The following is a 26,729-nucleotide window of genomic DNA, read 5'->3' on the forward strand; positions in this document are numbered from 1 at the left end:
AACCGACCTAGTCAAATTCAGAAAAGCTTGTCAGCAAAGAAGCTCTATAGCCTTTGTGCCACAGGAACTCCCCCAAATCATCGATTAGGTTAATAAAGGAGTTGAGCTCTATCCATGGAAGGACTATCCACATTGATGAAATCAAGATCCTTCATAAAAAAAGAAACTAAACCAGTCTCAGGTTGACGCTTAAACTATCCTTAGGTAGATTAACGCTGGATTAAATACATAAATTAGTTTAGCTAGTAATGCCAGTTTTATTAATACCAGCTTGATCTGCCCATTAGCAATTCACGTTTTGTCATGTAGATCTGTTTGATTGCGTAAAAAGCATTTTGCACTTGTGTTGGCTGTGGTTCCTATGTGTATTTTGGCAAATGGATTCTCAAGTATTTCATAAGGTCTATGGATATTATAAATAGAATTTCCCTGTCTCTATCTGCTGGCTTTTGGTGGTAATATGTGGGAATACCGATGATTCGTATGAGTTTATTTTGTAGCGTGCTACTTTGCCGAGGTTGTTGATTGTTTCATTTAGGTTTTTATTTGCCTCTCTAGGCTTCATTCAACCATCATATCTTTTAGAAAAATGATCATTTTGCTTTCCTCTTTGCCTGTATTCCTTCAATTTCTTTTGTGTTTGTTTTATTACTACAATGCACATTTTTAGCATAATATTGAATAGTAAAAGTGATAATAGATATCCTTGCTTTACCCATGAGCTTATTGGGAAGACCTCTAACTTATCCCATTATCCCCAATGTTGACTCTTGGTTTTAGATACATATTACTATTTTAAAGAAAGAAAGGTCCATTAATACTATGCTTTCTTGTTTGTTTGTTATTTTAACAGGAATGGGTATTGTATTTAGTCAGAAGTTTTTTCCTTACTTATTGATGATACTTAAACTGACCTAAGTGACTTGCCCAAGGTCATGCAGCTAGTAATTGTGTTAAGTGTTTGAGGCCAAATTTGAACTCAGGCCCTCCTGACTCCAGGTTGGTGTTCTACTCACTGCACCGCCTAGCTGCCCCAAACTGACCTAATCTTAAACTAAAATTACCTGACCTGTGATCCTCTCTAGGTAGAAAGTTAAATGCCACAGTGACCAAGTCTGCTCACTCACTCTCGGTTCCAGAGGATAATGACGTCTTCAGTTTCAGTACTAAACTAATTCTAGGATGTGCCCATCTGAGCACTCTGTATCTATCTCATCATTTCATCGTGCCAATCCTTAGCTCACTTTCAGCCAATTAGGAAATTGCTTGGTGTTTTTGAGTAAATATTTTTCCTTCCCTTAGAGTGGGAAAAAGGACAGAAAGAACTTGGAGTTTCATAGCATCTGGAGCTAGAAAGGAGCTTGGGTATCATAGTCTGACCCCCGGATCTTATAGACAAGGATGAGATGCTGAGAGGCAAAGTTGTTCCCGTAACCTCAGAAATGCAACCCTGCCCTTTCTCTGCTATTCTCAAGACTTCATTGGAAAGTCAGGACCTGTTTGTAAACATGCCATCTCATCTCTCTGGGTCAGTCTGAGCCAGACCCGTGTGTGACCGTCTTCACTGAATTCTGCAGAAGACGGTTATATAAGGGCATAGCGTAGAACCCAAGAGAGATAGATCGTTTAATTCATCCCTCTTTGTTTTACAGAGGAGCTACAAAGCTAGAGAAGTGATTTTCCCAGTGTAACACACCAAGAAGCAAGAGAAAGAATTTGAACCTAAGCTACCTAATTCTAATTCTTTCACTCATGCCGCAGGTAACCAGCCCCCAACCCCAACCTAAAGAGAGAGAAGAAGCAGGGAGCCCATTGGAGTTTTATTTTTCCTTAGGTAAATTTTATATAGAATATATTAAAGTCAGTAGTCTTCGACTTTAATCCAAAGAGCACAAGTTATTGCAGTTGTATTCAGTGGACCTAACAGTAATGGGGAAACCTTCTAGAAAAGCTGTCTCATTGTTGTCTTGAGATGATAACTGTTTGGAAACCAACACAGAGTGCAAGAAGAGGTCTTGAGATGGGGAAGGAGTGCATAGGGGGACAGAAGCTCAAGAAGTGAAAAAGCAGATTCAGTAAGTGTCATGAGTGACATGGGGTAGTGGTGGGGGCACTCTCTCCCTGCCCACCTCCCCTGGCCCATCCATATTCAAGTTGGGAAGTGAAAAGGCAAGGTGAGAAGGAGTAAATTTCTGGGCATTTCGTGAGATCCTAAGTTCAGCCCTTCAGCCTCTTCGGAGCTCGTGGAGTTTGTGGGCAACCTTTTCCAGCTCTGCCTCTATGGCTGCCAGACTTTCCAGCTCTTGGTCCTAGAAAACACAAATGGGAAAGGAAATAAAGTCCATCCAGCTGGCTCCCTTCTGCAATCCTGTTAGGTTTTAGTAAGATACTGTCACTGGAAGGAACTTCCAAGGGTCATCTAGTCCAGCCTCCAGATAGAGCTATCCCTAATTCAGCAGCCAGATTGGGGCTGTGCCCCCATTTCCAGAGCAACAGGAAATGTGAACACACAAGTCACATTTGCTATGCGTGGAACCAGTCTTAGGACCTGCTATTCTGACTATAGCCCTAAAGTGAGGCATGACCTGGGGTTGAATTTCAACTCTGATACTAAATTGGATGTGTGACCCTGGGCAAGTTAAAAAAAAATGGAGCAAACACGATTTGTACCTTGCACCTCATGTCGCTGCTTTAAGGTAAGTATTTTGTAAACTTCAAGGCATTATAGAAATATGAGCTGCTATTATTATTGTGTTGAAAGAGCCCTAATCTTCACAAATTATGGGGGCTTTGGGACCCTCTTTGAAAGTACAGACAGCTCATTGGGGAAGAGCCCAGGACAGTCTAGTGCTTTGGTGTCAAACTCAAAAGGGGCCACTAATCCATTCATAAGGCATAGGGACTTGATTGAATAGTGTTATCTGTGTCTTACTGTATTTTTATTAATTTTGTTAAATGTTTCCCGATTACATTTTAATCTAGTTTTGCAGCACTTGGGAGCTATGTTCTGGTATAGGAGATAAAATTCTGAGTAGCAAGACCTAGATTCAAATTCCATCCTGAATGCTTACTAGCTGTGTGACCCTGGGCAAATCACTTCTCCCTGTTTATAAACGTATCTATAAAACCAAGTTTACAAGTAAATTGTTCAGAGGCCAGGACTAGGCTTTGAAACCAACTTAGAGTGTCAGCCTGTAGCATAGGGGAGTTCGGAAGCACTGAATTCTAAGCTTTCGATGGTCATCTCATTAAACCCATACCTGAAGCATGAGTCCCACTTACAGCAATCCTGACAAGTGGCTGTTCCCCCATTTGGAAGACCCTCAGCTACGGGAAACAATAACCCCTATTAGAACTTCTTTCTCACGCCGAGTCAAAATCTGCCTCCTTTTAACTCCAGATCAGAGACTTTTAGAGTTGAAAAGGATCTCAAGAGTTCATCTAGTTCATCCGCCTCCTTTTACAGATGAAGAAGCTAAGGCCTGAGGTGAAGTAACTCATGCTTAGTCACACAGGGATTAAGTGGCAAAGTCGAGAGTCAGAGTCCAAATTCTCCCACTCCAAATCTTGAATTCTTTTTATTATACCACTATCCCAGGGTCCTAGTGCAGCCCACTGGGGCCAAGCAGAGTAGGACCAAGCCCTCTTTCCTGGGACAGCTCCTCAAACACATATCTCTTCCCTGAGTCCCCAGGCATGGTACTCCAGTAGTTTAGACTGACTGGGGTAACCCACAAGAAACAATTTGTTGGTAAGAAGGCACTACCTCCTCTGTTAGGTGCTGAAGGCATTCACAGGAGGAGCTGCAGTAATCAGGAAAGGCTTTCTAGACTGCAGCCATGCCTTGAAGGGAAGTACTCTTCTCTGCAAGCTGATGTGGCTTTTTTGTTCTATTTGTTTTGAATGAAACCTAGCCCATCTAGCTCCTAATGAGGAACTCTCTCTACCAAAGCAGGTAATTTCCTCGGACTTGTCTAGATCCCTGAGGGATTAAGTAACTAACCTTGGTCCACGCAGCCAGTATATGTGTCAGAGGTAGCACTTGAACCCAGGTTAGAATTGGGAATGTTAAGATAATGCTCCTAAACCAGAGCTTTCTTTTTACTAAAGCAAACTGCCTCTCCAGAGTGAGTCTTTTTCATTTGGGGACTCAGCTCGTTCCAATAATGTGTGAATGTCTTGGCCTGAGACTGGAATAGGGTCCCAGCTGCTCCTCACGAGCTAAGGAACCTGTTTGTTGAAGCAGCAGTACCCTGACTTAAATGTCTAGAAAAACTACCTGCTCCTCTGGGAGCCCAGCTGGTTCATAGATTAGAACTGGAAATGACCTTAGAGATCAACTCCAACAACCTTCTTTCACATATGAGGAAACTAAGTCCCAGAGGCCAAGGTGACCTGTCCCAAGTCACACAGCTGATAAGGAATGGAGCCGAGACTCCCTTGAAACATTAGAATCTGGTGGGGTTCTGCTTCCAGCCAGGCTTCTGGGCCTTGTTTAGGGCTCTTCCACCCCAACCCCTAGGACCATGAAGCATTGACATCAGAATCTTATCTTAGCTCTCCTCAGCAATGCAGTGATCTAAGACAATTCCAAAAGACTCATGATGGAAGATGCTATCCACGTCCAGAGAAAGAGCTACGGAGTCTGAACGTGGATCGAAGCATATGACTTTCTCCTTTTTTTGTTTTTTTTTTTCTTTCTGATGGTTTTCCCTTTTTGTTCTGATTCTTCTTCCATAACATGACTAATGTGGAAATTGGTTTAGTATGATTGTACATGTATAGCCTATATCAGATTGCATGCCATCTTGGGGAGGGGGTAAGGGAGGGAGAGGGAAAAATTTAGAACTCAAAGTCTTATAAAAGTGAATGTTGAAAACTAAAACTTAAAAAAAAAAAAAAGAATCTTATCAGGGCCTCTTACGCTACTGTAGGAAGGGTCATTCTAGCCCAGACTCCCCCATACTTTGTGCCCTCCTGGGTAGGCAGCACTGGTGCAGTAGAATGCTGGGGGCCGCTAGGTATTGCAGAGAATAGAGCTCTGGGCCCAGAGTCAGGAAGACTGAGTTCAAAGACGGCTTCAGACACCAGCTTTGTGACCTTGGGCAAGTCATTTAACCTGTTTGTCTCCGTTTTCTTAACTAAAGTGGGGATAACAATAGCACCTACCTGCCAGGGTTGTTGTAAAGATTAAATGAGATATTTGTAAAGCATTTAGCATAGTGCCTGAGAGTGGCTGTTATATAAATATCACAGTATTGTTGGCTTTAGAGTCAGAGGATTTGAATCTCAGATAGATTTGATTCTCGGATTTGCTACTTGCCACCTCTGTGACCTTAGGCAAATCAGTAACTCTGTTGGCCCTCAGTTTCTGTCTCTGTAAAATGAGGGAGTTGGACTAGATGACCTCTGACATCCTTACCAGCCCTATGGTGTCTGGAGGACAGAGGCTGCCCATATTTGGATCTGCCCTACGGGTCAAGGGCTACCCTGAGCAGGCTCTCAAACCTGCTGTCAAGTTGAAAATAGTAGCTTGGGGCTGGGAGAAGAAATCTTCCTGCCTAGGGAATGAATCAGCTCGCTCAAAGAAGAGGGGGCCCCAAGAACTGTCTTTTTCAAGGCCCTCCTAAGATCTGGAAGGGACTTTGGTGATCCTTTAGGCCAACCCCATCATTTTACAGAACAGGCCATAGACCCAAGAGAAGAGAAAGTACCTGCTCCAAATCACACACACATTCAAAGTGGAACTGGAATTCAAACCCGAGTCCTCTGGCTCCATCACTCTACGCTTCATGATCTTGGGTCACAGAGCTATTGCAGAATCTGGAACTTAAACCTGCAAGATCCTGATTCTAAATCCAGTGGGGTTCACCCACATCAAGATGTTTCTGCATTTGTTCACTCGTGGGTGCCCGTTCTTCCTCAGTCATGCCTTTTATTTCCTCTGTTCCCCCCAGCTACCCCATTAGCATACCCACCTCTGTCCTTCGGTTAGCACTTCCCTCCTCTTCCTTCTTCTCATCTGGGTCACCCCTGATAGAGAGAGGCAAGCCTGCCTCGATGCTGTCCTCTCTGGAGTGAGCTTTCCAGGTTCTCCTTGGCAGCCCCATGGGACTCCCAAAGTCATACTTGTGGGATCGGAAGGAGAGTTTCATGGATTGGTCAGGCTCTTCCTCACTGTCACCCTCCTCCAGCCGCTTCTTAGCTGTCAGCTCTCTGGCCAGCTCGTCCATCTTGTTCCACCTCTTGGAGTCCTCCCATTCTTTGGAGAGTTCCTCCTCCAGTTCCTGACTCTTGCTTTCCCTTGGGCTGAAGATGTCTTCAGCGGCTGCTGCTTCCTCCTCAGAATGTCGGCTCAGCGCCTTTTCTTCCTGGGGTTTAGTCTCCTCTTCCATGACCTTGCCTTCTGGTGCCTCTGGTTGACCTAGAGCATTTGATGGAAAAGAACAAAGGAAATGAGCTGATTGGAAACTGTCTCTGTGACAAATCTTATTCCTGGCCTACTTACTTATCCCCTGGTTTTGCAGAGTCCTCCCTAGGTCTTTTATCTGCTACTGGTTTATCTGTGGGTGAAGCCAGTGTGGGCACTGAGCAGTAATGAGGTTAGAAATGAACCACCAACATACCGAACCTGGCAGGATTGTTCCTAACTGGAGCAGATTGAAAGTGACACGCTAGGATTACCACCTTACTGCACTACAAATAAAGTCTTCTCTGTCCTTAAAGGAAAGGAAATAAGCAGGTGTTATTAAACACTGATGTGCCAAGCACTGGTTGGTTTACAAATACCTCATTTAATCACAATAATTGTGGGAGGGAAGTGCTATTATTATCCACATTTTACAGATAAGAAAATCAAGGCAGAGATGAAGTGACTTGTCCAGGGTCATACAGCTAGTAAGTATCTGAGACTGGATTTGAACTCTGGTCTTCCTGGCTCCTAGTCAGCTGGCACTTCTTGTGCTAACAGTCTATGTTTTAATGCCCTTTCCGGCTCTTAACTTTCTATGTTCTAAGGCCCATCTAGTACTAACACTTTATGTCAGTCACCACATATTTATTAAGCTACGTGCCGGGCAATGCTCTTAACAGCCTTCTGTTTTAAACATTCTATATTCTAAGGTCTCTTTGGCTCTAACATTTGATGCTTTGTGTGCTAACATCCTAAGTTCTAAGAGCCTTTCAGATTTGGGAGATATTTGTGAATGTTCGAGGGTGTGTTGTGGATTATCTTTGGCTTCCTGTTGCTCTCACTTTAGCCTCAGAACCATTTGGATCTGGTAGACTTGGGTTCCAATCCTAGGGCATCCAGAGGAGAAAACAAAACGTTAAAGGAAGCCATATTTAGCAGCTCCGATTAGGTGTTTTGGCAGCGTATAAACTCATACCTTTACTAAATGCTGTCTTCAAAATAGTTGCGTAACGTTAGGGAATATATTATGTGTATTTCTCATTTCACAAATGAGGAAACTAAGGCCTAGAACAGACGTGGGACTTGCCCAGAATCAAATAGCTAGTGGTAAATTCAAATTTTCTCATTTCCATGATCAGGACACCACAATTGCCATCAAGTGAATAGGCTAGCTAAGTGGCACAGCGGATAGAGCGCCTGACCTGGAGTCGGAAGACCCGACCTCGGACACTCGCCAGCCGTGTGACCCTGGGCAAGTCGTTTCACCCCGTTTGCCTCAGTTTCCTCGTGTGTAAGGAAATGGCAGACCACCCCAGTGTCTTTGCCAGGAAAACCTCAGAGTCAGACAGAACTGAGACAACTGAACAACAACAAGTAGGCCTCAGTCGCCTCTCCGGTCCCTTTCTGCTTTGGCGGTTGTCAGCCAGTTAAGTACCTCCATGTTCTTGCCATGCATATTCTTCCTTCTGTACATTTGCTCAAGTGATTTCCTCAACCTGGAACGTCCATCCCTGCTCTTCTCAGCCCATCTTAATCTTGTATTTTATTCCACAAGGCTCAGGTCCCTCCCACCTCTGCCATGAAACCCTCCTGAGTCACTACTGTAGCTCTCAATATCTACTCCTCTCAACTCCTCACACCCAGTGGCTATGCCACTCTTAAAGCCCTTGGCATGCGCTGCTTTGTTAATTTCTTCACCTTCTTTTGTGTATATGCTTCATCTTTTTGCATTCATGTTTAATTTTCTGAGATGGCATCATGTACCAGGAAGAGCACTGACCTTGGGAGGCGGGAAACCTAGAGTTCGTATCGCAGTTTTAACACTTCCTAGCTTTGTTGGGAAAGGAACTTCACTTGTCTGAACCTCGATTCCCTCATCCGTGAAATAGTCAGTGTGACTTCTGCTACTTACCTCTAGGTTTCATAAGAAAATCACTTTGTAAGAGTTAAAATGCTTTCTAAATGTTGGCTTCTTGTGAGTCATTTATACCACGTTAGGGACCTTAGATCTCTTGTTGTCTGACTCCCGCATCTTACGGATGAGGAACTGAGGCCCAGAACTGTGCCCAGGGTCACATAGCTAGCAAGTGCTCAAGCCGGAATTTTCACCCAGGTCCTGTGACTTCCAATCCAGTGTTCTTTCTATTGCACCATGCAGCCAAGGCTGTTGTTTTAGCGAAAATAATAATAAAAACAACTGATGCTTACGTAAGTGCAGAACACATTACATCATTTCATTTAATCCCCCTGATAACGCCTTGAGAACCAGGATGCATGTGTCTTCTCCTTTGGTCTTTGTCTCTTTGTTTCAGGCACCCTGGTATAGTGAAAGAGTATCAGGCTGAGCATTAAGAGCTGTGGGTTCAAGTCACAGCACTGATCTTTAATGCCTAGATGACCTTGAGTAAGTTAACCTCTAGACCTCACTGAACTCGTCTCCAAAATGGGGACAATAGAACTGGATCTATCTACTCACAAGGTTGTTGTGATTTAAGGGATATGTGAGGATATGTTGACTGCAAAGTACTATCTAAATAAGAGCTCCTGTACTTACTATTTAAGCCCTCAAACCAAGCCGGAATCTTAATTGCAAATTCATTGAAAAGGGATTCGCCTGTTTGTGCCCAATAGCAGGCAAATACACAGCCAGAGATTTACTAAGGGAAATACGGCCACCCTGGATTGTGGGATACTTCTCAAGGGCTTTGCCGTACGTACTGTCTCCCCTTGAAGCCTCCTCGTCCTCAAGGGTTGAGCTGGTGCTGAGTGCTCCAGTGGGACCTTCTTCATCCGATGCTTCATTTCCTCCTTGGGCCAGATGAGCTTCCTCCTCTTCCTCTCCATTTGACTCCTCTTCTCTCTTGGAACTTTGTTCCTCTTCTTTGAACTCCAGACTCTCCTGAGAATCAGTGGGCTGGTCCTTGCTGTCTTCGCTGGGCTTTGAGGCTAAGCGCTCCTCTTTGGTCAGGCCACTGTCCACAGTACTTTCCGTGCTCACATCCTTAGAGGCCTTACTGATCTCATTTCTCTCAGAGTCCTCCCTGGCTTCCTTGGGGTTGGTCTCTTTGGGCTGGGCCTCTCTTTCTTCCAGGCTCTTCTCCTCTTTAGACTCAGTGGCATCTTCATCAGGCTTCTCAGGGGAGGCATCCTTCAATTCCCCTGCAAGATGGAAACAAAAAAACAGGCCTTGAAAACAAATCTCATGTTTACCCAGCAGACTCTCGCTGGAAAGTCGATTTCAGATAGATTAACCTTCCTGTTTCTTCATCTGTGATGGAATCACAGTAGTTCTGCCTGTCATTCATTCACTGATCATTCATCAAACACCTCAGTGCAAGAAGCGCTGTGCTCGCCCAGGGAGTAAGTACAAGATTTAGGTAAGCCAGAGTCTGTTCTCATAGAGCATAGTTAAAGCCTATCTCCTGGTCTCTGGCACTAATGTCTAACCTCTCCCAGATTTCCTGAGTAATCACACACAGCGCCTTCCTGGATTACAAAGAGAGTAGCACCGTTGTTGGTTATATAGGAATTGAAGACAGGCAGCTTATCGTATTGGATAGAGTGCTGGATATGGAGTCCAGAAGAGCTGGGTTCAGATCCTGCCGGTCACACCAGCTTTATGACCCTAGGTAAGTCACCTTCTCTGGAGCTTCAGAGAATTTTCTAGAATTTACACAGAGCAAAAAATGGGTTCCAAAATCTGCTTTATAGTGGAGGGAGGTTCTCATACTTCGAAAAAAATAAAACCTTCATACATTTGCATATGAATTAAAACAAAACCATTATTAGTGAATCCTTCACTTAAACCATTAGACAATGTAATGGACTCCACGATAAGAGAGCTCAGCCTGGAGTCAGGAAGGCCTGAGTTCAAATCCGACCTCAGACACCCGTTAGCTACATGACTGGATGAGTCATTTAACCTCTGTTTGCCTTAATCCACTGGAAAAAGACATAGCAGACCCCTCCTGTGTCTTGGCCAAGAAAACCCCATGGGCAGCACGGTCTGTGGGATTACGAAGAGTAGGACAAGACTCGATAACAACGACAAAAACCAACAACAGACAGCATTGACTAGCAGAAAGAAGCCCATACTTGAACCCGGAAAACTGGAGTTCACATAATAGCAGCAGCAAGAATTCACACAGCATGTCCAGGTTGGCACCGTGCCTTCCAAATGTCTCATTCTATCATCACAACAACCCTGGGAGGTAGGTAGGTGCTGTGTATTCTCATTTTACAGACGAGGAAACTGAGGCAGACAAGTTAAGGGACTTGCCCTGGGTCACACGGATAGTAAGTATCTGAGGCCGGATTTCAACTCAGGCCCATCTAACTATCCACTCCACCACCTAGTTGCCTGATCCCAGACCCTCCACTGACATGCTACCCAGCTTGAACCGAGTCACTTAACCTCTTTATGTAATGGGGACAGTATGACATTCTGATCCTATTCTTTATTCAGTATGATTTTGATGACGAGTTGGTCTTGAATCCCGTTGGAGGATTGTCACTTAATTAAAAGGACCTCGTTGAAATGGCAAAATCATAGAAACCTAGTTAGCGTGGGAAGACGCTTTAGAAGCGAATCTAGTCCCACTGGCCCCTGAAATGTGAATCCCCAGTAAAGCTCCATCCGGCCTTCTCTTAGAGCCCTCCAGGGATGGAGAGCTCCCTCTTTCAAGGCAGTTCAATTATTAGGAAGTTCTTCCTTACATTGATACGCTATGTAGACATTACATCAAGGCTTCCTTGTGAAGCCCCTGCTGCCTTTCCTCATAGGACATTATCAGAAGGATCAAAGAGCTGGAAGGGACCTTGAAGACCATCTACTCCAACTACTGAGGCCGAGAAAGATGAGATGCCTTGTCCAAAATCACAAAGCAGAGTTGGTGATATCGATCCAGGCCTTGCTGTGCTTATCCAGAGGGTCTGATGAGATAATGTGCATAATTTCAGTCATATTCAACCCTTGGTGACCCCATTTGGGGTTTTCTTGGCAAAGATAATGGAGTGGTTGGCCATTTCCTTCTCCAGATCATTTTACAGATGAGGAAACCGAGGCAAGCAGGGTGAAGTGACTTGCCCAGAGTCGCATAAGCTAATGCCTGAGGCCAGATTTGAATTCAGATCTTCCTGACTCTGGGTCTGGCACTCTGTCCGCCTCACCACCTAACTGCCCAATGTACATAAATAAAGTACTTGGTGAAATCTAAAAGTGGAGGCAGCAAGACATAGAAGAACTGGCCTTGGAGTCAGGAAGGCCTGGGGTTGTCCTCCGTAACTCATGCTGGCCAAGTGACACTGGACAAGTCACTTAACTTCTCAGTGACCTCTATGTGACAGAGCAGTTGCTGTTTAGCATTTGTTAGAAGGCTTTCTTTACCACAGTCTGAGACCGAATAGCCCAATTCCCTCATTTTACAGACAAGTAAACTGAGACCCGGGGAAGTTGAGTGACCTGTCCAAAGTCACACAAGCAAGATCCTTAATTTTGTGGAGCCTCAGTTTATTCATCTGTAAAATGAGGTTGGATTATGTAGTTCCCTACACCAATGAAATCGTAGGTTTGGATCTTTGCCCTTAAAAAAGGCACCACATAAATGTATTATTTATATAGTTATCATCACAATTAATTATTATCATAAAAACTGTATATAGGGGCAGCTAGGTGGTGCAATGAGTAGAGCACCGGCCCTGGAGTCAGGAGGACCTGAGTTCAAATGCGGCCTCAGACACTTGACACACTGTGTGACCTTGGGCAAGTCACTTAACCCCAATTGCCCTGCCTTCCCCGCTTCAAAACAAACAAACAAACAAAAACCCAACAACTGTGTGTATAACTTCAGCCAGAGAGATGCTATGAAAAAAAGCTAGATCTGGATTTGGGCCCTGACTCTACCCCTAAACAGTTGTGTGACATGGCATTTGGTGAGACCACTATGGTCTCTTCCAGCCCCGATTGAAGATGCAGTCTGTCTGCCTGAGCTAGGGCAAGACAACCTTCCACCTGCCTTAGAGGCAGGTGGCACCCAAGCAAGTTTGGATTTAAAGTACAATACATAGGCAAAGTACCTTTTGGGCTTGTTATTGCCAAGCCAGAGGAGAGGGCTTCGTGTGCCCCAGACTGGGCCTAGTAAGTGAGCGAGCTCTTTGACACGGAAAAACTCCTCTAGTGTCAGGAAAGATGATCCCCATTCACCTGGGGCTTGAGAGCTGCTCAGCTCAGGCCTTGCTGCCTCATCAAGGTCTTTATAAAGCACAGCCAAATCCCCGTGGCCACCTCGGGCACCCCTGCTACAAGTGTGGCTCAGCAGACCAGGTTGGCTGCGCAGAGGGAGGTCAGCAAGAACGTTTCTGTTTATCCTCGTCCTAGCGTGTGGATGGGGGGCAGGGTTGGTCTGGTACTGACCCTTCACCATGGCCTCCTCATTGTGTTGGCTCCCAAGGACTTCAGAAAGTTCATCTTCAAAGCCTCTGTCCTTCTTCTGCTGCTGGGCTCTCTCATTGGCACCTGGGTTGGGGAAAGGATAAAGAAAAATCAGCCCCTAAAGAACATTGTTTTCCCTTTTCTAATGCTTGAGCTGGAGAAAAAGGCACGGCACCTCAGTCTTCTCATCTGTAAGACGGAAACGTCGATTCCTTGTCCTCACCACCTCATAGGGATCGCGTGAGATAATGAATGTAAGTTAAAGGGTATGATGATGTGGAAAGAGAGCTGGATTTAGAGTCAGAGGTCCTGAGTTCTAATCCCAAGTTTATCACTATTCGTTTGACATGAAGCGGGTCAGTCTCTGGGCCTCACAGTCCATGACTCTATCTCATTAACTCCATAATTTGTGTTTCTGCCCCGTCTCTCCTCCTCTCCTTATTCTTCTCACAACTATCAAGTTAATGTTCTTTTTATTATTTTTAACATTCATTTAAAATTTTTTTGGGTTCTGAATTCTCTCCCTCCTACCCATTGAGAAGGCAAGAAATGCAAAGTCAGCTGTAAGTGTGGAATCATGCAAAACATTTCCATATTATACATGTTGCAAAAAAATAAAGGGAAAAAAATTATGCTTCAGTCTGCACTCAGCTCCACCAGCTCGTTCTCTGGAGGTAGATAGGATTTTTCATCAAAAACCCTTCAGAATCGTCTTGCATCACGGTATTGCTGAGAATGGCTAAGTGTTTCATAGTCGAATGTTGCTGTTACTGTGTACAATGATCTCCTGGTTCTGTTCACTTCACTTCACATCTGTTCTTATGAGTCTTTCCAGGTTTTTCTGAAGCCATCCTGCTCGTCATGTCTTGTAGCACAAAAAGTATCCCATCACAATCATACACTGCACCTTGTTCAGGCACTCACCAGCTGATGGACAAATGTAACGTTCTTGAAGCCCAGGCCTGACCACATCCCTCCTCTGCTCAAGAAGCTCCAGTAGCCCCCTACACCCTCAAGATAAAAGATAGATTTTTCTGTTTGCCCTTTACAGATGTTCACAACCTGGCTGCAGGATTATCGTGCATTACTCCTTTTCATACACTTTGTTTTAGCCAAACTGGCCCACTTGCTATTTCCCATACAGAACATCCATCTTCATGCCTTTGCATAAGATGTCCCCAGTGCCTAGAATGTGCTCCCTCCATCTGTCTTAGAATCCCTGGTTTCCTTCAAGGCTCAGTTCAGGGGCCACTTTCTACAGGAAGCCCATCCTGACCCCTTTCCCAGTGCCCTGCTCCTCTGGAATTACTTTGCATGTACTTAATAGTTCCTTATCTTGTATACATATTGTTTCCTTTCAGTAGACCAAGTCCCTTAAAGACAGGGACTTTTATTTTTGTCTTTTTTTTTTCCTGTGTGCTTAGCACACAGTAGGTGCTTAATAAATCCTCATTGAATAGATGAGGTCACAAAACTAGTAACAGATTTGAGACTCAAAAGATCCCCCTTCTGCTCCAAGTTTCTAAGATTTTATGATGCTAAGACTAAATCCCCAGGCTTCCTGATTCCTAGTTCAGGGCTCTTTTTCCACCTACTATGTCCTACCATTCTTCTAAGCAGGGAACGAGCCAACCAGTTCCAGTGGTGGGGAAAGACTGGAGAGAAGAAATGGGCATCATGTGAAGTCCACCGAGCCAGAATGAGGCCCAGTCAAGGGAGGTAACAAGAAGAGACTCAGTAAATTTAATTCTGAAATAGCAGTGCCAAAGCCAGAGGAGTCAGCTGAGGAGGATGGAGGGTTGGGGAAAGGTTTGGGGAACGGTCAGAAACACTCATGTTCCCCAGGAAGGAGCAGAGAACCATCCTGGGGCTTTAAGCAGCTCCTGTTGTGCCAGCATTTGGGGGGCTTGGGCAGGGAAGGTCCAGAGCAAGGACACATTAGGGACAATGCAGCTCTAAGCATGAAGACCAGAGAGCTAGATTCAGAGAATGCATAGTATATTCAAGCCGGAAGGTAACTTGGAGCTCATCTAATCCTAACCGTTCATTTTATACATGAGGACACTGAGGCCCACAGAGGTGATGTTTTTTACCTAAGATCACACAGCAGTTTAAGTGACAGAATGAAGTATTGAATATGCCTCTCCTGATTTTCTATCTCATCATGTACCCCTTGCCCAATACTAACCACAAGCGTTTCAATCATGGGTCTGTGGTTCTCTGGAAGGGGAGGGCATTGATCCTTGGAATAAACCAGAGTATCCCAACTGGCTTTAGCCATGGCCCAGTGGCAGTTGTGAGGAGACAGAGCAGGTTTTGGCCTTGTCTTAACTCTGGAGACATCAAGGGTGAGTTGGCAGGTATATCGTGGACACTAACCAGAAGTCGTTGGTCCTAGGACTGGCTCAGGAACCAGGCAAAACTACTCCACCAAGATTCCCTTCGCTCTTATAGAGAGAACCCACCCTCAGGGCGGAGGACAGACTTGGGCAGGGTACTCATTTCATTCGGGGCCCAAGAGCAAAAATGTCGGGCTCCCCAAATGACCTCTCGGTCCCTGAATACCAGACAAGCCCTTGCTCACAGTGAAGCTTGCCAGCAAGGGGAACTTAGAACTTTACAAAAGGGTAGGCATAGAAGTATAATGGAAAAAATATAGGATCTAGAGTTCAAGGACCTCAGGTCAAGTCTAATTTCTGTTCCTTACTGTGTGACTGCAAACAAATCACCTCACCTCTCTGGCCCTGAGCTTCCCCTTCTATGAAACGACGCAATTATAATACATCATATGTTATTATCTCTTGTAACTCTAAATTCTGGGGCAGCTAGATGGCGCAGTGGGTAGAATACCGGCCCTAGAGTCAGGAGGACCTGAGTTCAAATCCAGCCTCAGACACCTGACACTTATTAGCTGTGTGACCTTGGGCAAGTCACTTAATCGCAATTGCCCTACCTTCCTCCCTCAAAAAAAAAACAACAACCAAAAAACCTCTAAATTCTATGATCCTACAGCCTACCTAGAAAACCTCGAAATAGGCTCAAAACAAAGCTAGAAAGTGGCACTGAGGATTGCAGCCTGCTCCTTCTAAAAGGAGACGTGGAGCCCAAAATAATAATGATAATCTGCTGGTAAACTACCTCTTTGTGGGCAAATGGTCATATTGAAAGTGGCTTCAGTGTTTCAGAAATAGGATAACTGCCGACACCTTAACCAGGGAAACAGATTGCCGTAGGCTGCCAGTGTCCCCACCAGAACAAAGTCATTCCCAGAGACCTAAAGTCTGGTGACCTCTGGGGTCACCAAAGCTGGTGTGGGAGGCAACATTTAAATTCAGGTCTTCTGGTTCTAAGTCTAGTGCTCTCACACTTAGCTAGCTGCCGTAGGACAGGGATATCAGACTCAGATAGAAATGGGGGCCGCTAATCTGTACATAAGGATTCCTGCTGGCCATGTGTTGACTTAGTTGTAAATTGTAATATTACCTCTGTTCTGTATTTTTATTTATTTGGTTAAATATTTACCAATTGCATTTAAATCTGGTTCAGGCAGCATTTGGGAGGGTTGTGGTGGCATATGCTGTGTGTTTGACACCTCCACCATTAGAGGATCTTGGATTAGTAACCAACATATGGAATATGCTGGGGATCAGAAGAGGACACTCTAAGGAACACCTAACACCATAGTTCCTAAGCTGCTACACAAGAGAAGGGCCACAACTTGTAGGTGCATTAGGAGTATCATGTATTCCTTATTGGTAAGCAGACCCCCTTTGAAACTCCTTGTCTAATGGAGACCTACATCTGGATCAAGAAGAAAGAAGACGTCATTCCCAAGGTAGCATGAGGCTCCAGAGTAGACCTACTGCAGATCAGAGGTCTTTCTGGCTGTGTCATGGGCCAGAAGCTTCTGTGTCCTGTACCTAGCTCTCAGAAAGGCTCCACCCAAGTTGTCATTCAGTCACTTTTCAGTCGCATCTAACTGTCCATGACCCCATTTGGGGTTTTCTTGGTAGGGATGCTGGCACAGTTTGCCATTTCTTTCTCCAGCTCATTTTACAGATGAGGAAACTGAGGCAAACAGGGCTAAGTGACTTGCCAAGATTCACACTGCTAGTAGCTAGCTAAGGTTGGATTTGAACTCAGGAAGATGAGTCTTCTTGACTCCAGGCCCAGAGCTCTTACCTGCTGCACCACCGAGGTGCCCTTCTACTTTAGTACCACCTCCTAAATGAGTTCTACCCTGACCCTCCTCCCCCACAGTTGGTAGTGCCCAATCCCTTGGAAAATTTACTTTGCATATGTTTTATATTAACTCATCTGTGTCCATGTTGTTCCTTGATTGAATTAAATCCTTCTTTCACACGATAACCCTTTAGATAAACGAAGGCAGCAATCCTGTCTCCCTCCCCTCCCCCTGCTTCCAAAAATAAGGAGGCTCCTTGAGAGTGGGGACTTTTTCAGGTTTATGTTTTGTCTGTCTGGCACAGAAATGCCCAATGAATGCTTGTTGAATGAGTAGAAATGAAATCTCACTGCCTCTGGAACGCTTATTACTTTGGTTCTGACTTCTATTTCAGACCACAGTTGGGAAATTCAAAGAAAGGCCGCATGAGAGAGTGGAGAGAAGACTCGCACTTAAATATTGACCTACCAGCTGTATGACTTCTAGCAAACCACTTCCCAGCTTGGAGAGGCTGTGATGCTGACTCTGCTTCTTACTGGGAGAGGGAACTAATTTACACTCTCAGCTGTCAGTCATTTTGCAGTCACATGAGTCACTGATGGCACTATTGGGGTGATAGTCTTGCCTTTAGATTCAGAATAGTCTTTGGGCAGAGCTGGGCCAGGGGCTTCCAAAAAAGTCAGAAACAAAAGACCACCTCTGAGGAATTCTCACTTACTCATTAATCTTAATGAGTGCGTTACAGGAGCTGGTAAACTACACACCATGCCCAGACAAAAACCTGGGAGACAGAAATTATTCCAAGAGTGCTGTTGTAAGTCACTGTCTAGCATGAAGGAAACTCCAAGTCAGTGAACTTTGGGTGTTCCCTCCTTACAGGGAGCCATCCAAGCATTCCTGTTAGGTTTGGGGTGTCAAGGAAGAAAGCAGAGGGCTCTCTGACTGCACTTTAATTTGTGGGTAATAAAGGGAAGAAAACTCTTTGTGCTTTGAATTCCCCACAACTGAACAGAAAGTGCTTCTGGAATGACAGAGGTGATATAATGGAGCCCTAGAACAGGACCCTGGAGAGCAGCATGGCATAATATATAGAGACCTGGGTTCAAATCCACGCTTACTGTGTGACCTTGGGCAAACCAATTGACTTTTTTGAGGCTCATTTCTTCATCCATAAAATGAAGGGATTGCACCAGGTGCTTCCTACTATCCCCTTCCAACTCCAAATCTATGATCCTGTGACTTGGGTTCTTGCCTCAGCTCTGCCAATAACATATAACCTTGGGTAGGTCATTTCTCTTACTTAGACCTCAGTTTCTTCCTCTGCCAAATGAATGGTGCATAGGTAATTTTTAAGGTTCCTTAAAGCTCTAATGTTTTCTGATTTTGTGGTCTAAGTCTGTTTTCCAAGGTTCCTTGTAGCTCTGACTTTTTTGTGTTCTATGCAACCTTCCAGTTCTGACACTCTAAATTCCATGTTCTAGCATTCTGTGGCTCTTATTCTAATATTCTGTATTATAAAGGGCCCTTCTACTTCTAGCTTTCTCTAATTTAAAGATAACCATATGGGAGGGATATAAGGATCCCTAGTTTCCTGTTTTGCTGAGAAACAATACAAACCAAACTCCCGTGCATGTGTAGAATTAATTTCTCCCTACCATAGGGATTTACCTCCGTCATATAGGAAATAGCTGCAAATACCTTGGATGGCAAGTTCTTGGAGCTCTTTCAGCAAGTTTTGATGGCGAAGAATTGAAATGATCCTTTCGTCTGTAAGAAAAGATCATTGTCATGGGTGGCTTCCAACAACCAGCTGAGTAAGATTTCCCTCCATATGATCTGCTGCCCACAACATTCATCAGCAGGGCCTGGTGAGATTTTGTTTTGGATTCCATTCAGAACAGTCCCAGGCTCCATATTTTATTGTGGTCTTACCAGAGTTATCTGACACAAAGCTTATTCATCCATCCATTCAGAAAAACATGTATTAAGCACCCTTCAAGTGCATGATTAGCCGTGGGTAAATGCTTACTCAGAGACCCAAAGTCTTCAAAGCGGTAACAGTTTTTGTCCAAAACCAATGCTAAAAATTGTCTCCCCGCCCCAATCCACCTCTTAACCAGACCGAAGATCAGGGAGACACAGATACCTCCTCGTAGGGTCTCAAAGCAGTCCTCACTGATGGGCAGCGGACTCGGTTTGGAAAGTGTATCAGAGATGACCTCAACAATACACCTCATCACCTGGGAGGGGAGAGGGAAGGGAGGAAGAGGGAGAGATATTGAGAGATTAGAGCCTATCCCTGGCCATGATGCAGTAGAAGAAATCATATAAGTATTTTGGGGGTGGATCTGTCTGGAGGACCAAGTCACCCAAAGACTCAGAGAAAGTTTTCATTTTGGCTTAGTCACAGATTTAGAGCTCTATGAAAGGGCCCTTCTCAGTTTTGTTTGGTTCTGTTTATAAAATAATATGTTCACAGTTTCAGGAACCATGTATACTTAGCCTAAAAAGCGCTATCTGGAAAACCCGAGTTCAAATTCAGCCTCACATGCTTATTAGCTGTGTGGCCCTGGGCAAGTCACTTCACCTGTTTATCTCAATTTCCTCATCTGCAAAATGGGGATAATAGCACTGACCTCCCAGGACTGTTGTTGAGACCAAATGAGATAATATTTGCAGAGTTCTTTTCAAACCTCCATGTCCTATGGAAACGAGAGCTATCACTTTTTTGCTATTACAGATAAGGAAACTGAGTCCTAGGGAGGTTAAATGCCTTGCCCAAAGTCATACAGTAAAAGGCAGAATCCAAACCTAGGTTGTCCAACTCCAAAAGCTCTGTACCATATTGCTTTTTTTTTTTTTTTTTGGCGGTACAACTAAATTCAAAGTGCTGAGACTCTGCTATGGAAGCTGGCACAATTCCGAAAAAGAAATCTAATCTGAGTAGCCCGGTGCTGAACGAACAGACCAAATCAATATGGAAGTGGGATCGGGGTACCCTGAATATTCCTTACCTTCCTCAGGCGTCTGAATTCTCCACTGGAAGGAGACTAGGAACAAGGGGCAAAAGTCACCGAGAGACTCTAAGGAAAACCGTCCTAATAATCAGAGCTATTTCAAAGTGGAGCTGGCTGCTTTATGAGAGAGTGTATCCCCTATGGTCACAGGATTCAAGCCAAGGCTGGATGACCATTCACTGAGGAGGTTCAGGGGACTGGACCCTGGCATCCCTTCCGACTTGAAGAGGCTATGATTCTGACTCTGCTTCTTACTGGGAGAGGGAACTAATCTGCACTCTCAGCTGTCAGTCATTTTGCAGGTCAGGCACATGAGACACTGATGGTGCTATTCAGATAATATTCTTGGGTTTAGATTCACACGCTGCCTCTCCAAATTAGACAGTGCTGGGCTGGGGACTTCCAACAAAGTTAGGAACAAAGGACCATCTCTGAGACACTCTTACTCTCTCATTAAGAGCAAGTAAACTGCTCACGCCTGACAGAACTGTTGGAAACAGTAACAGATTAATTCAGTTCTGCCAGATTTCAAAGAGAGTAAAAGCTCAGGTATATGGGAAACCATGAGGAACCAGTATGTCTTACCCTGAAATGTGGTGGCAGTAAGATTTAATGAAAAGAACAGTGCACCAGGAACCAAAAGATCTGAATTCAAGCCCTACTTCTTCTGTCTACTGACTGAGATTCTGGGAAAGTCTTTTCTGTTCTCTGGGCATCAGAGAACTGTACTGTTTCCTACTCTGTGAAAAGGGAGAATAGGACTAGACGATCCCAGTTGATTCCAAATTGTCTCCTATTCCTGATGTCTAATTCCAGATTCTCTCAAAGCTGAAAGGAACCATTAATGTTAATAGATTCAATTCATAGCCCAATAGAGGAACCTAAGAGGAGACATCATAGTACGTGAGAGGTGGTATAATGCAGTGGGATGAAGACTGACTCCAGACTCAGAGGCCTCCAGTTCAAATCCCATCTCCACCATTTTCTATTGCTATGACCTTGGGAAAGGTCATAGTTACTAACTCACTGGGCTTGGTTTTCTTTTCTGCAAAATGAAGGGATTTGGCTACGTGATCTGTGAGCTCCAAATCTAAGCGATTATCCAGCCTTCACTCAGTCACCAGGGAACTGGAGTCTAGTTTCTGGAGGCAGCAAGGTATTGTAGAGACAAATGACTCTGAGATCTGTGGGGTGTAATGAAGAGAGGCAGCTAGCTGGCATGGCGGGTAGAGCACTGGACCCGGAGTTAGGAAGACCCAAGTTCAAATCTGGCCTCAGACACTAGCTGTGAGACCCTGGGAAAGTCACTTAACTTCCTTCTGCTTCCTCATCTGTGACACAGGAGTAGCAATGGCACCTCCCTCCTCGGGTTGTTGTGGGGGCAAAGTGAGATATTTGTAAAGTGCTATACAAATGCTACGTATTGTATCATGATGATAATGATCACGATGCTTACCGAGGTCGAGAGTCAGAACACCCAGCCCCTACATTGACTTCCAACTTAAGCAAGTTCCTTCATCTCACTCTCTCTCAGTTCCTCCATTTGTAGCAGGGAGACGATACTACTCGTCCTATCACTCTCTTAGGGTAGTTGAAAAGAATTCACTCTGTGACAGCTAGGTGGTGCAGTGGATAGAGCTCAGGAAAACCTGTGGTCAAATCTACCTGGATGACCCTGGGCAAGTCACTGAAGCTCTGTTTGCCTCAGTTTCCTTAACTGTAAAATAGGGATAATAAAAACACCTGCTTTGAAGGGTTGTTGTGAGGATCAAATGAGATAATATTTGTAACACTCTTAAGCACAGTTCCTGGCACATAGTAGGTGCTATATTAATGCTCATTCCCTTCCCTTACAGTGCCTGGCTCTGGAATCCTAGGGCCCAGGTTCAGATCCCACCTCTGATCCTTATTACCAGTGTAACCTTGGGAAAGTTGCTTAGCCTCTCTCAGCCTCAGTTTCCTCATCTGTAAAATGGGGTGGCGGAGCTTGAAGTAGATGGCCTCTGAAGCCCCTTCTAGCTCTATAGCTATCATCCCTATGATCCATACAATGCTGTAGAAATACGAGCTGAATTTGCTGTTCCGATGAGACTGTCCATTCGGGATCTCTAGGTATATCATAGCTCAGGGGCCAGATCTCAAAGGTAAATGAGCTGCCCTCTGGGGTTTAGTCTGACATTCCAGTAACCAGAGGGGAGCAGGAGGCATGGACCTCTCTTCTGTAAACAGCAGTGATGGGAAGAGAGGAGAGATTAAAGGGACATAAGGATCCATCCACATCCTGCTAAGACAGCCAGGCAAGGAAGGCAGTGGCCACATTGACTGGGGGAGCATGTATACAGACAGTTGAATAAAGTTTTCAACCTTCAATACGGTATTGTCACATAGCCAGAGCCTGACAAGCCTACAAGGTATCTAGGAGCATGTCCCACACAGATTGGGTGCCTAGGGAGCTGCTGTTGATAGACTGGCTCAGCTGGCTATAGGCCTGTGGTCTGTTTTCTAGGAAGTGATTGTCAAAGAGCGTCCTGGGTGTCCTCATTTATGGGGCTCCCTGAAAACAGGGTCTCATTTTCTTTGAGTTATTTTGCATTCTAAGTGCTAGTGCCTTGGGCACCTAGTAAGTATTTGTTGATGATGACAATTTTGTCATAATAGGACAGGCAGTGAGGAAAGAATGGAAGGGGCACAGCACTGTGAGTCAGGACCCCTGGGTCCTGGTCTCAGCTCTGTCACTAACTCTCTGTCCTTGGCCAGATATAGTCTTTGGTGTTTCTGAAATGCGTTTTCTCATCCATAAAAAGGTTTCCTCTCAAGCAGTGGTTCCAAACTCACTTAGGTCATAGATATCTTTGGCAGTTGTGAAACCTATGGGCACCTTCTCAGAATGTTTTTAAAAACTGAAGTAAATGTTCAATTTCAGTGAGAGGTTGGTTAGTGAAAATAAAGATACATTTTTTTCCCCAACCAAGTTCATGGACCTGAAATATATTGTGAACCCCAGGTCCACATCTCTAAATTCCTTTCCAGTTTAATATTTTATGTTCCAAGGCATTATCCAACTCTGAAATTCTAGGCTTCTATATCTCTATAAATAGGGAGCTCTTGGAGAGAAGGGGTAGCCAACAGGGGGTGGAAATTAGAAACCAATCAAAAGCAAGTGGACAGAAGGGAGGACAGACTGGGGAAAGGGGTAATCAGAATGCATGCCATCTTGGGGTGGGGGAGGGGAGAGATGGGGAGAAAATTTGGAACTCAAAATCTTGTGGAAAAGAATGTTAAAAACTAAAAATAAATAAATTAATCTTAAAAAAAAAACAAGTGAAAGCAGGAGATATAAAAGAACTTGAGAGAGCAGTGATTTGGAAATCTTTTGGACATTTGGAGAGAGTGATCGTTGTCTCTTACCAAGCAATGAGATGGTGGAAAGGCAATGGGCCTGCAGTCAGAAGACCTGGGGTCAGTGTTCAGCTCTGCTCTTAATTAGCTGTGTAACCTCCCGGTTTGCCCATCCATCCCCCATGGGGATAACAGTATTCACACTACCTACTTCATGGCGTCTGTAAAGTTGAAATAAGCTTCTACTACGTGTACCCCTAAAGTAGCATTATAAATGTCAGCTATTATTTACCCCAAAGAATTCCCTAATGGAGCCTTTTGTAAAGCAGCTAAATGGGGAAAGAAGCAACTGATGGGAATTTATATTGGTCTAAATTGAGGCCACAAACGAGCTGAAGTTCGGAAACCCCACTCTGATTCGATCCTGACTCATAACCGTGTTCGCCAGTGTGTATTCAAACCCCTCCAAAGCCTGTCAGGGAAGTGAGCTTTGCTGGTTTCCTGACATCAGAGTCTGCTCAAGGAGATCTTGGCTCCGCTGAAATTACATCTCCTAGTTTAAATGGGACTTTGAGACTAACACCCACAAAGTGCCAAAATGTCCAGTAACCCCAAGACTGAGTTTTATTCAGAGAAGTAACAAGATTAATGGTCCAAATACTTAAGTACTTATCACCCTCCCATTTGGGGGAGTGAAGGAGATAGAGCCATATCAAGCTAGGTCCCTAGTGGAGCATTCCAGAGACCAGAGTGAGAAGCAGGCTGGGAGCAGGGACTATTTGCAATTAACTTTACATCTGTTTCCATAGAACAAGGGGAAGAGTGCTGGATGTGGAATGAGGGTACGGGTTCAAACTCTCTCACTTGCTACCTCTGTAACCTTGAGTCTCTCAATCCCTCTGAGCCTCAGTTTCATCATCTGTTTAAATAGTGGGTGGATGTTCCCTTCTAGATCTAAACCCATCATCTTACGCACTTACAGAGAATTTATTCTAGAAAAATCACCTTCCTCTCCCCAGTCCTCCCTTCAAATTGTAGAACAGAAATCCTGAGAGGAATGTTAATGTTCAGAGAGGGACGTCCAGCTAAAGCACGTGCACAATAGGTGCACGAATGGACTAAGTGGGGTACTGGGTCCATCGGCCACCGGTGCTAACATAATTGGACACGTCCCTTAATCCAGTTGTATATGAGTAATTCGGTTGTACAAGTTTACCAGTGTAATGGTACAAATGACTAGTTTCAGCTGCACATTTGCACTAGTTCAATTTTGCATTGGACTAGTTCATTGTATATGCGGTTCATTCAGTTGCACATCCAATTAGTAAAGACTACATATGTGATAGTTTCCATTGTTCAAATGCACTGGAAGGATTGTACCTTTAACAATTTCAGTTGTATATATGACAGATTCCGACTCAACCAGGCACAGATACATCTTAACTACACATCCACGCCTGTGGGAGCCGTGGGATTCACACAAGATGAGCCAATGTGATTTGTGTTAAGCCAACTGGAGAAAGAACTCCCCAGTCTTTTCCTTTATCATGAAATTTGAGTGGGAGAAGTTATTTTTTTCTGCTTTCCTTTTATCTAATCCAGTGACCATAGGTTGACTATAATCTTTGCTATTCAGAGATCCGGACGCCCACTTTATGCTTTACACCCAAGATTACATGTGAAGCTCCCTTATGTGCCTTACCTTAGTATCACTTTGATTTGCTGGGCTGTTCACTGGGAGTGCAATGACTGGAAAAGAAAAGAAATGGGCTTATTCCCACTGAGGCAGTTTTATGCCATACAATCTTGTTCCTCTTATCTGGGAAGTAGGGGTAGTCTCAAGTAGAGACTCCTCAACCCAGGCGCTCACTTCTCCCATGATATGGATCCCAGAAGGGGCTCCCAAACCTCGGAGGGAGGGGGAGAGCTTCACTCCAGCTCTTAATTTCACAGCTAGTGGCTTAATTTCAACTAAAAGTGTACAACTAACGTACTCTTTTCCAAAAGGTAGATTTCCAGGGAGATTGGGGGCAGTGGGCTTTTCATAAACATTCTCCCCAGGCCAGACAGGTTGAGTTGTCCTGAGAAGTATTAATCATTCTAGTGGTTGGATAGTTCCCGGCCCTGATGCAGGTCTCCCGGGTACACATGGGAGGGCTCCTAGAGGGCTCAGGAGACCTCGAGGCAGGTGCTAGGGAAACAAAGCCAGCAGTGTACCCAGAATGGGGGAGGGATGAATGAGGAGAAGGGAAGGGATACAAGGAAAAGGAGGTGGAGAAGAAAGGTAGAAGGGTGATGGTGGGGTGAAATAGGGAAGAGAAGAGGGGGATCTGGTGGAGAGAGAGGGAAAGAAACAGGAGATTGAAAGATGAAGGAGAGAAGAATATAGGGAGAGATGATGGACAGGAAGAGGGAGATAGTAGGGGAGAGAGATGAGGAAGAGAAGGAGAGCGAAGAGAGAAACAACTGAAATTTCCCTGGCCCTTCCCCCAACTCTGCCAATGACCTTGACCGGCATCGGGCTCTGAGCCCAGGTTGCAGTGGGGGTACACCCTGGTGGAGAGCCCAGGAAGACAGCAGGAAAGACCTGCCTCAGAGCCCCTTTGCAATAGTAGACCCTTATCCTGGACCTGAAGTGGGACCTCAGCTTTCAGTTCAGAGAAGAAGGGAAAGGAGAGTGAGAGAAAGGGGGGGGGGGCAGGAGGGGGGATGGCAGTTTGAGAGTCACTGCCGCTGTCCACGGTGCTGAAGAGACCCGGGATGTAAAATAGCCTCGGGCTGCTCCAACTCCCTGTGGTCCTGGGCAATGGAACTGCTTGGGGACTCCTGAACCTGTCCTCTCTCCCCCATCACCCCCATATCCTGTCCTCTCCCAGTCCCTCTCGTTGCTTACCTTGCATAGCCGAGACCAGCAGGATGAGGAAGGCGGGAAAGCTCATGGCGAGTCCTGGATCACAAACTCGGCCCAGAGTTGACCTGGGGACCTGGGGGTGGTAAGTGCTAGGGGTTCAGGAGACTCTGGGCAGACTGAGAAGGGGCAGTGAGGTGGAAAAGAAGGCGGATTTATTGCTGTTTCTGAGCTGCTTTGAACAACTGGGAGAGAGGAATCTGCCTGGCTCTCACAGAAAAGAAGTGGCAGGGGGCAAAGAGCCTGCCAGAGAACGGTGGGGGTGGGGGGGGATGGCAACGCCTCGCCTCTTTGCCTTTTTCCGTCAGCCTGCAGTCTTTGAGCACTCCAACTGGAGCTCTGCAGCAGCAGCTTCCTCACACCTCCTCTTATATACTGCTCCCAGCCCCCCGGAAATGAAGTCAAGGCAAATAGTCCCACCCCTTTTCTCCCAGCCTCCA

General features: G+C 45.0%; 1 protein-coding gene across 1 annotated transcript; it reads right to left on the reverse strand.

The window, feature by feature from the left end:
* Nucleotides 1–1,818: 1,818 nt before the first annotated feature.
* On the reverse strand, nucleotides 1,819–26,632 carry CHGA (chromogranin A). Its single transcript, XM_036735696.1, has 8 exons — nucleotides 26,275–26,632; nucleotides 25,084–25,130; nucleotides 19,172–19,265; nucleotides 18,724–18,792; nucleotides 12,825–12,926; nucleotides 9,131–9,571; nucleotides 5,979–6,424; nucleotides 1,819–2,309 (listed from the first exon to the last, which is right to left on the reverse strand). The coding sequence occupies exons 1-8, from the start codon at nucleotides 26,318–26,320 to the stop codon at nucleotides 2,226–2,228; spliced, it is 1,329 nt and encodes a 442-aa protein (XP_036591591.1). The 5' UTR covers nucleotides 26,321–26,632; the 3' UTR covers nucleotides 1,819–2,225.
* Nucleotides 26,633–26,729: the final 97 nt, after the last annotated feature.

Source organism: Trichosurus vulpecula, chromosome 8 (assembly GCF_011100635.1).
Source record: "Trichosurus vulpecula isolate mTriVul1 chromosome 8, mTriVul1.pri, whole genome shotgun sequence".
NCBI lineage: Eukaryota > Metazoa > Chordata > Mammalia > Diprotodontia > Phalangeridae > Trichosurus > Trichosurus vulpecula.

Coding starts and splice junctions, on each gene's coding strand:
- CHGA (XM_036735696.1), bottom strand. CDS start 26,320: ATGAGCTTTCCCGCCTTCCTCATCCTGCTGGTCTCGGCTATGCAAG. Junction 18,793..19,171: donor CTTTGAGACCCTACGAGGAG/GTATCTGTGTCT, acceptor CTTTTCTTACAG/ACGAAAGGATCATTTCAATT. Junction 6,425..9,130: donor GGAGGCTTCAAGGGGAGACA/GTACGTACGGCA, acceptor CAAATGCTCTAG/GTCAACCAGAGGCACCAGAA.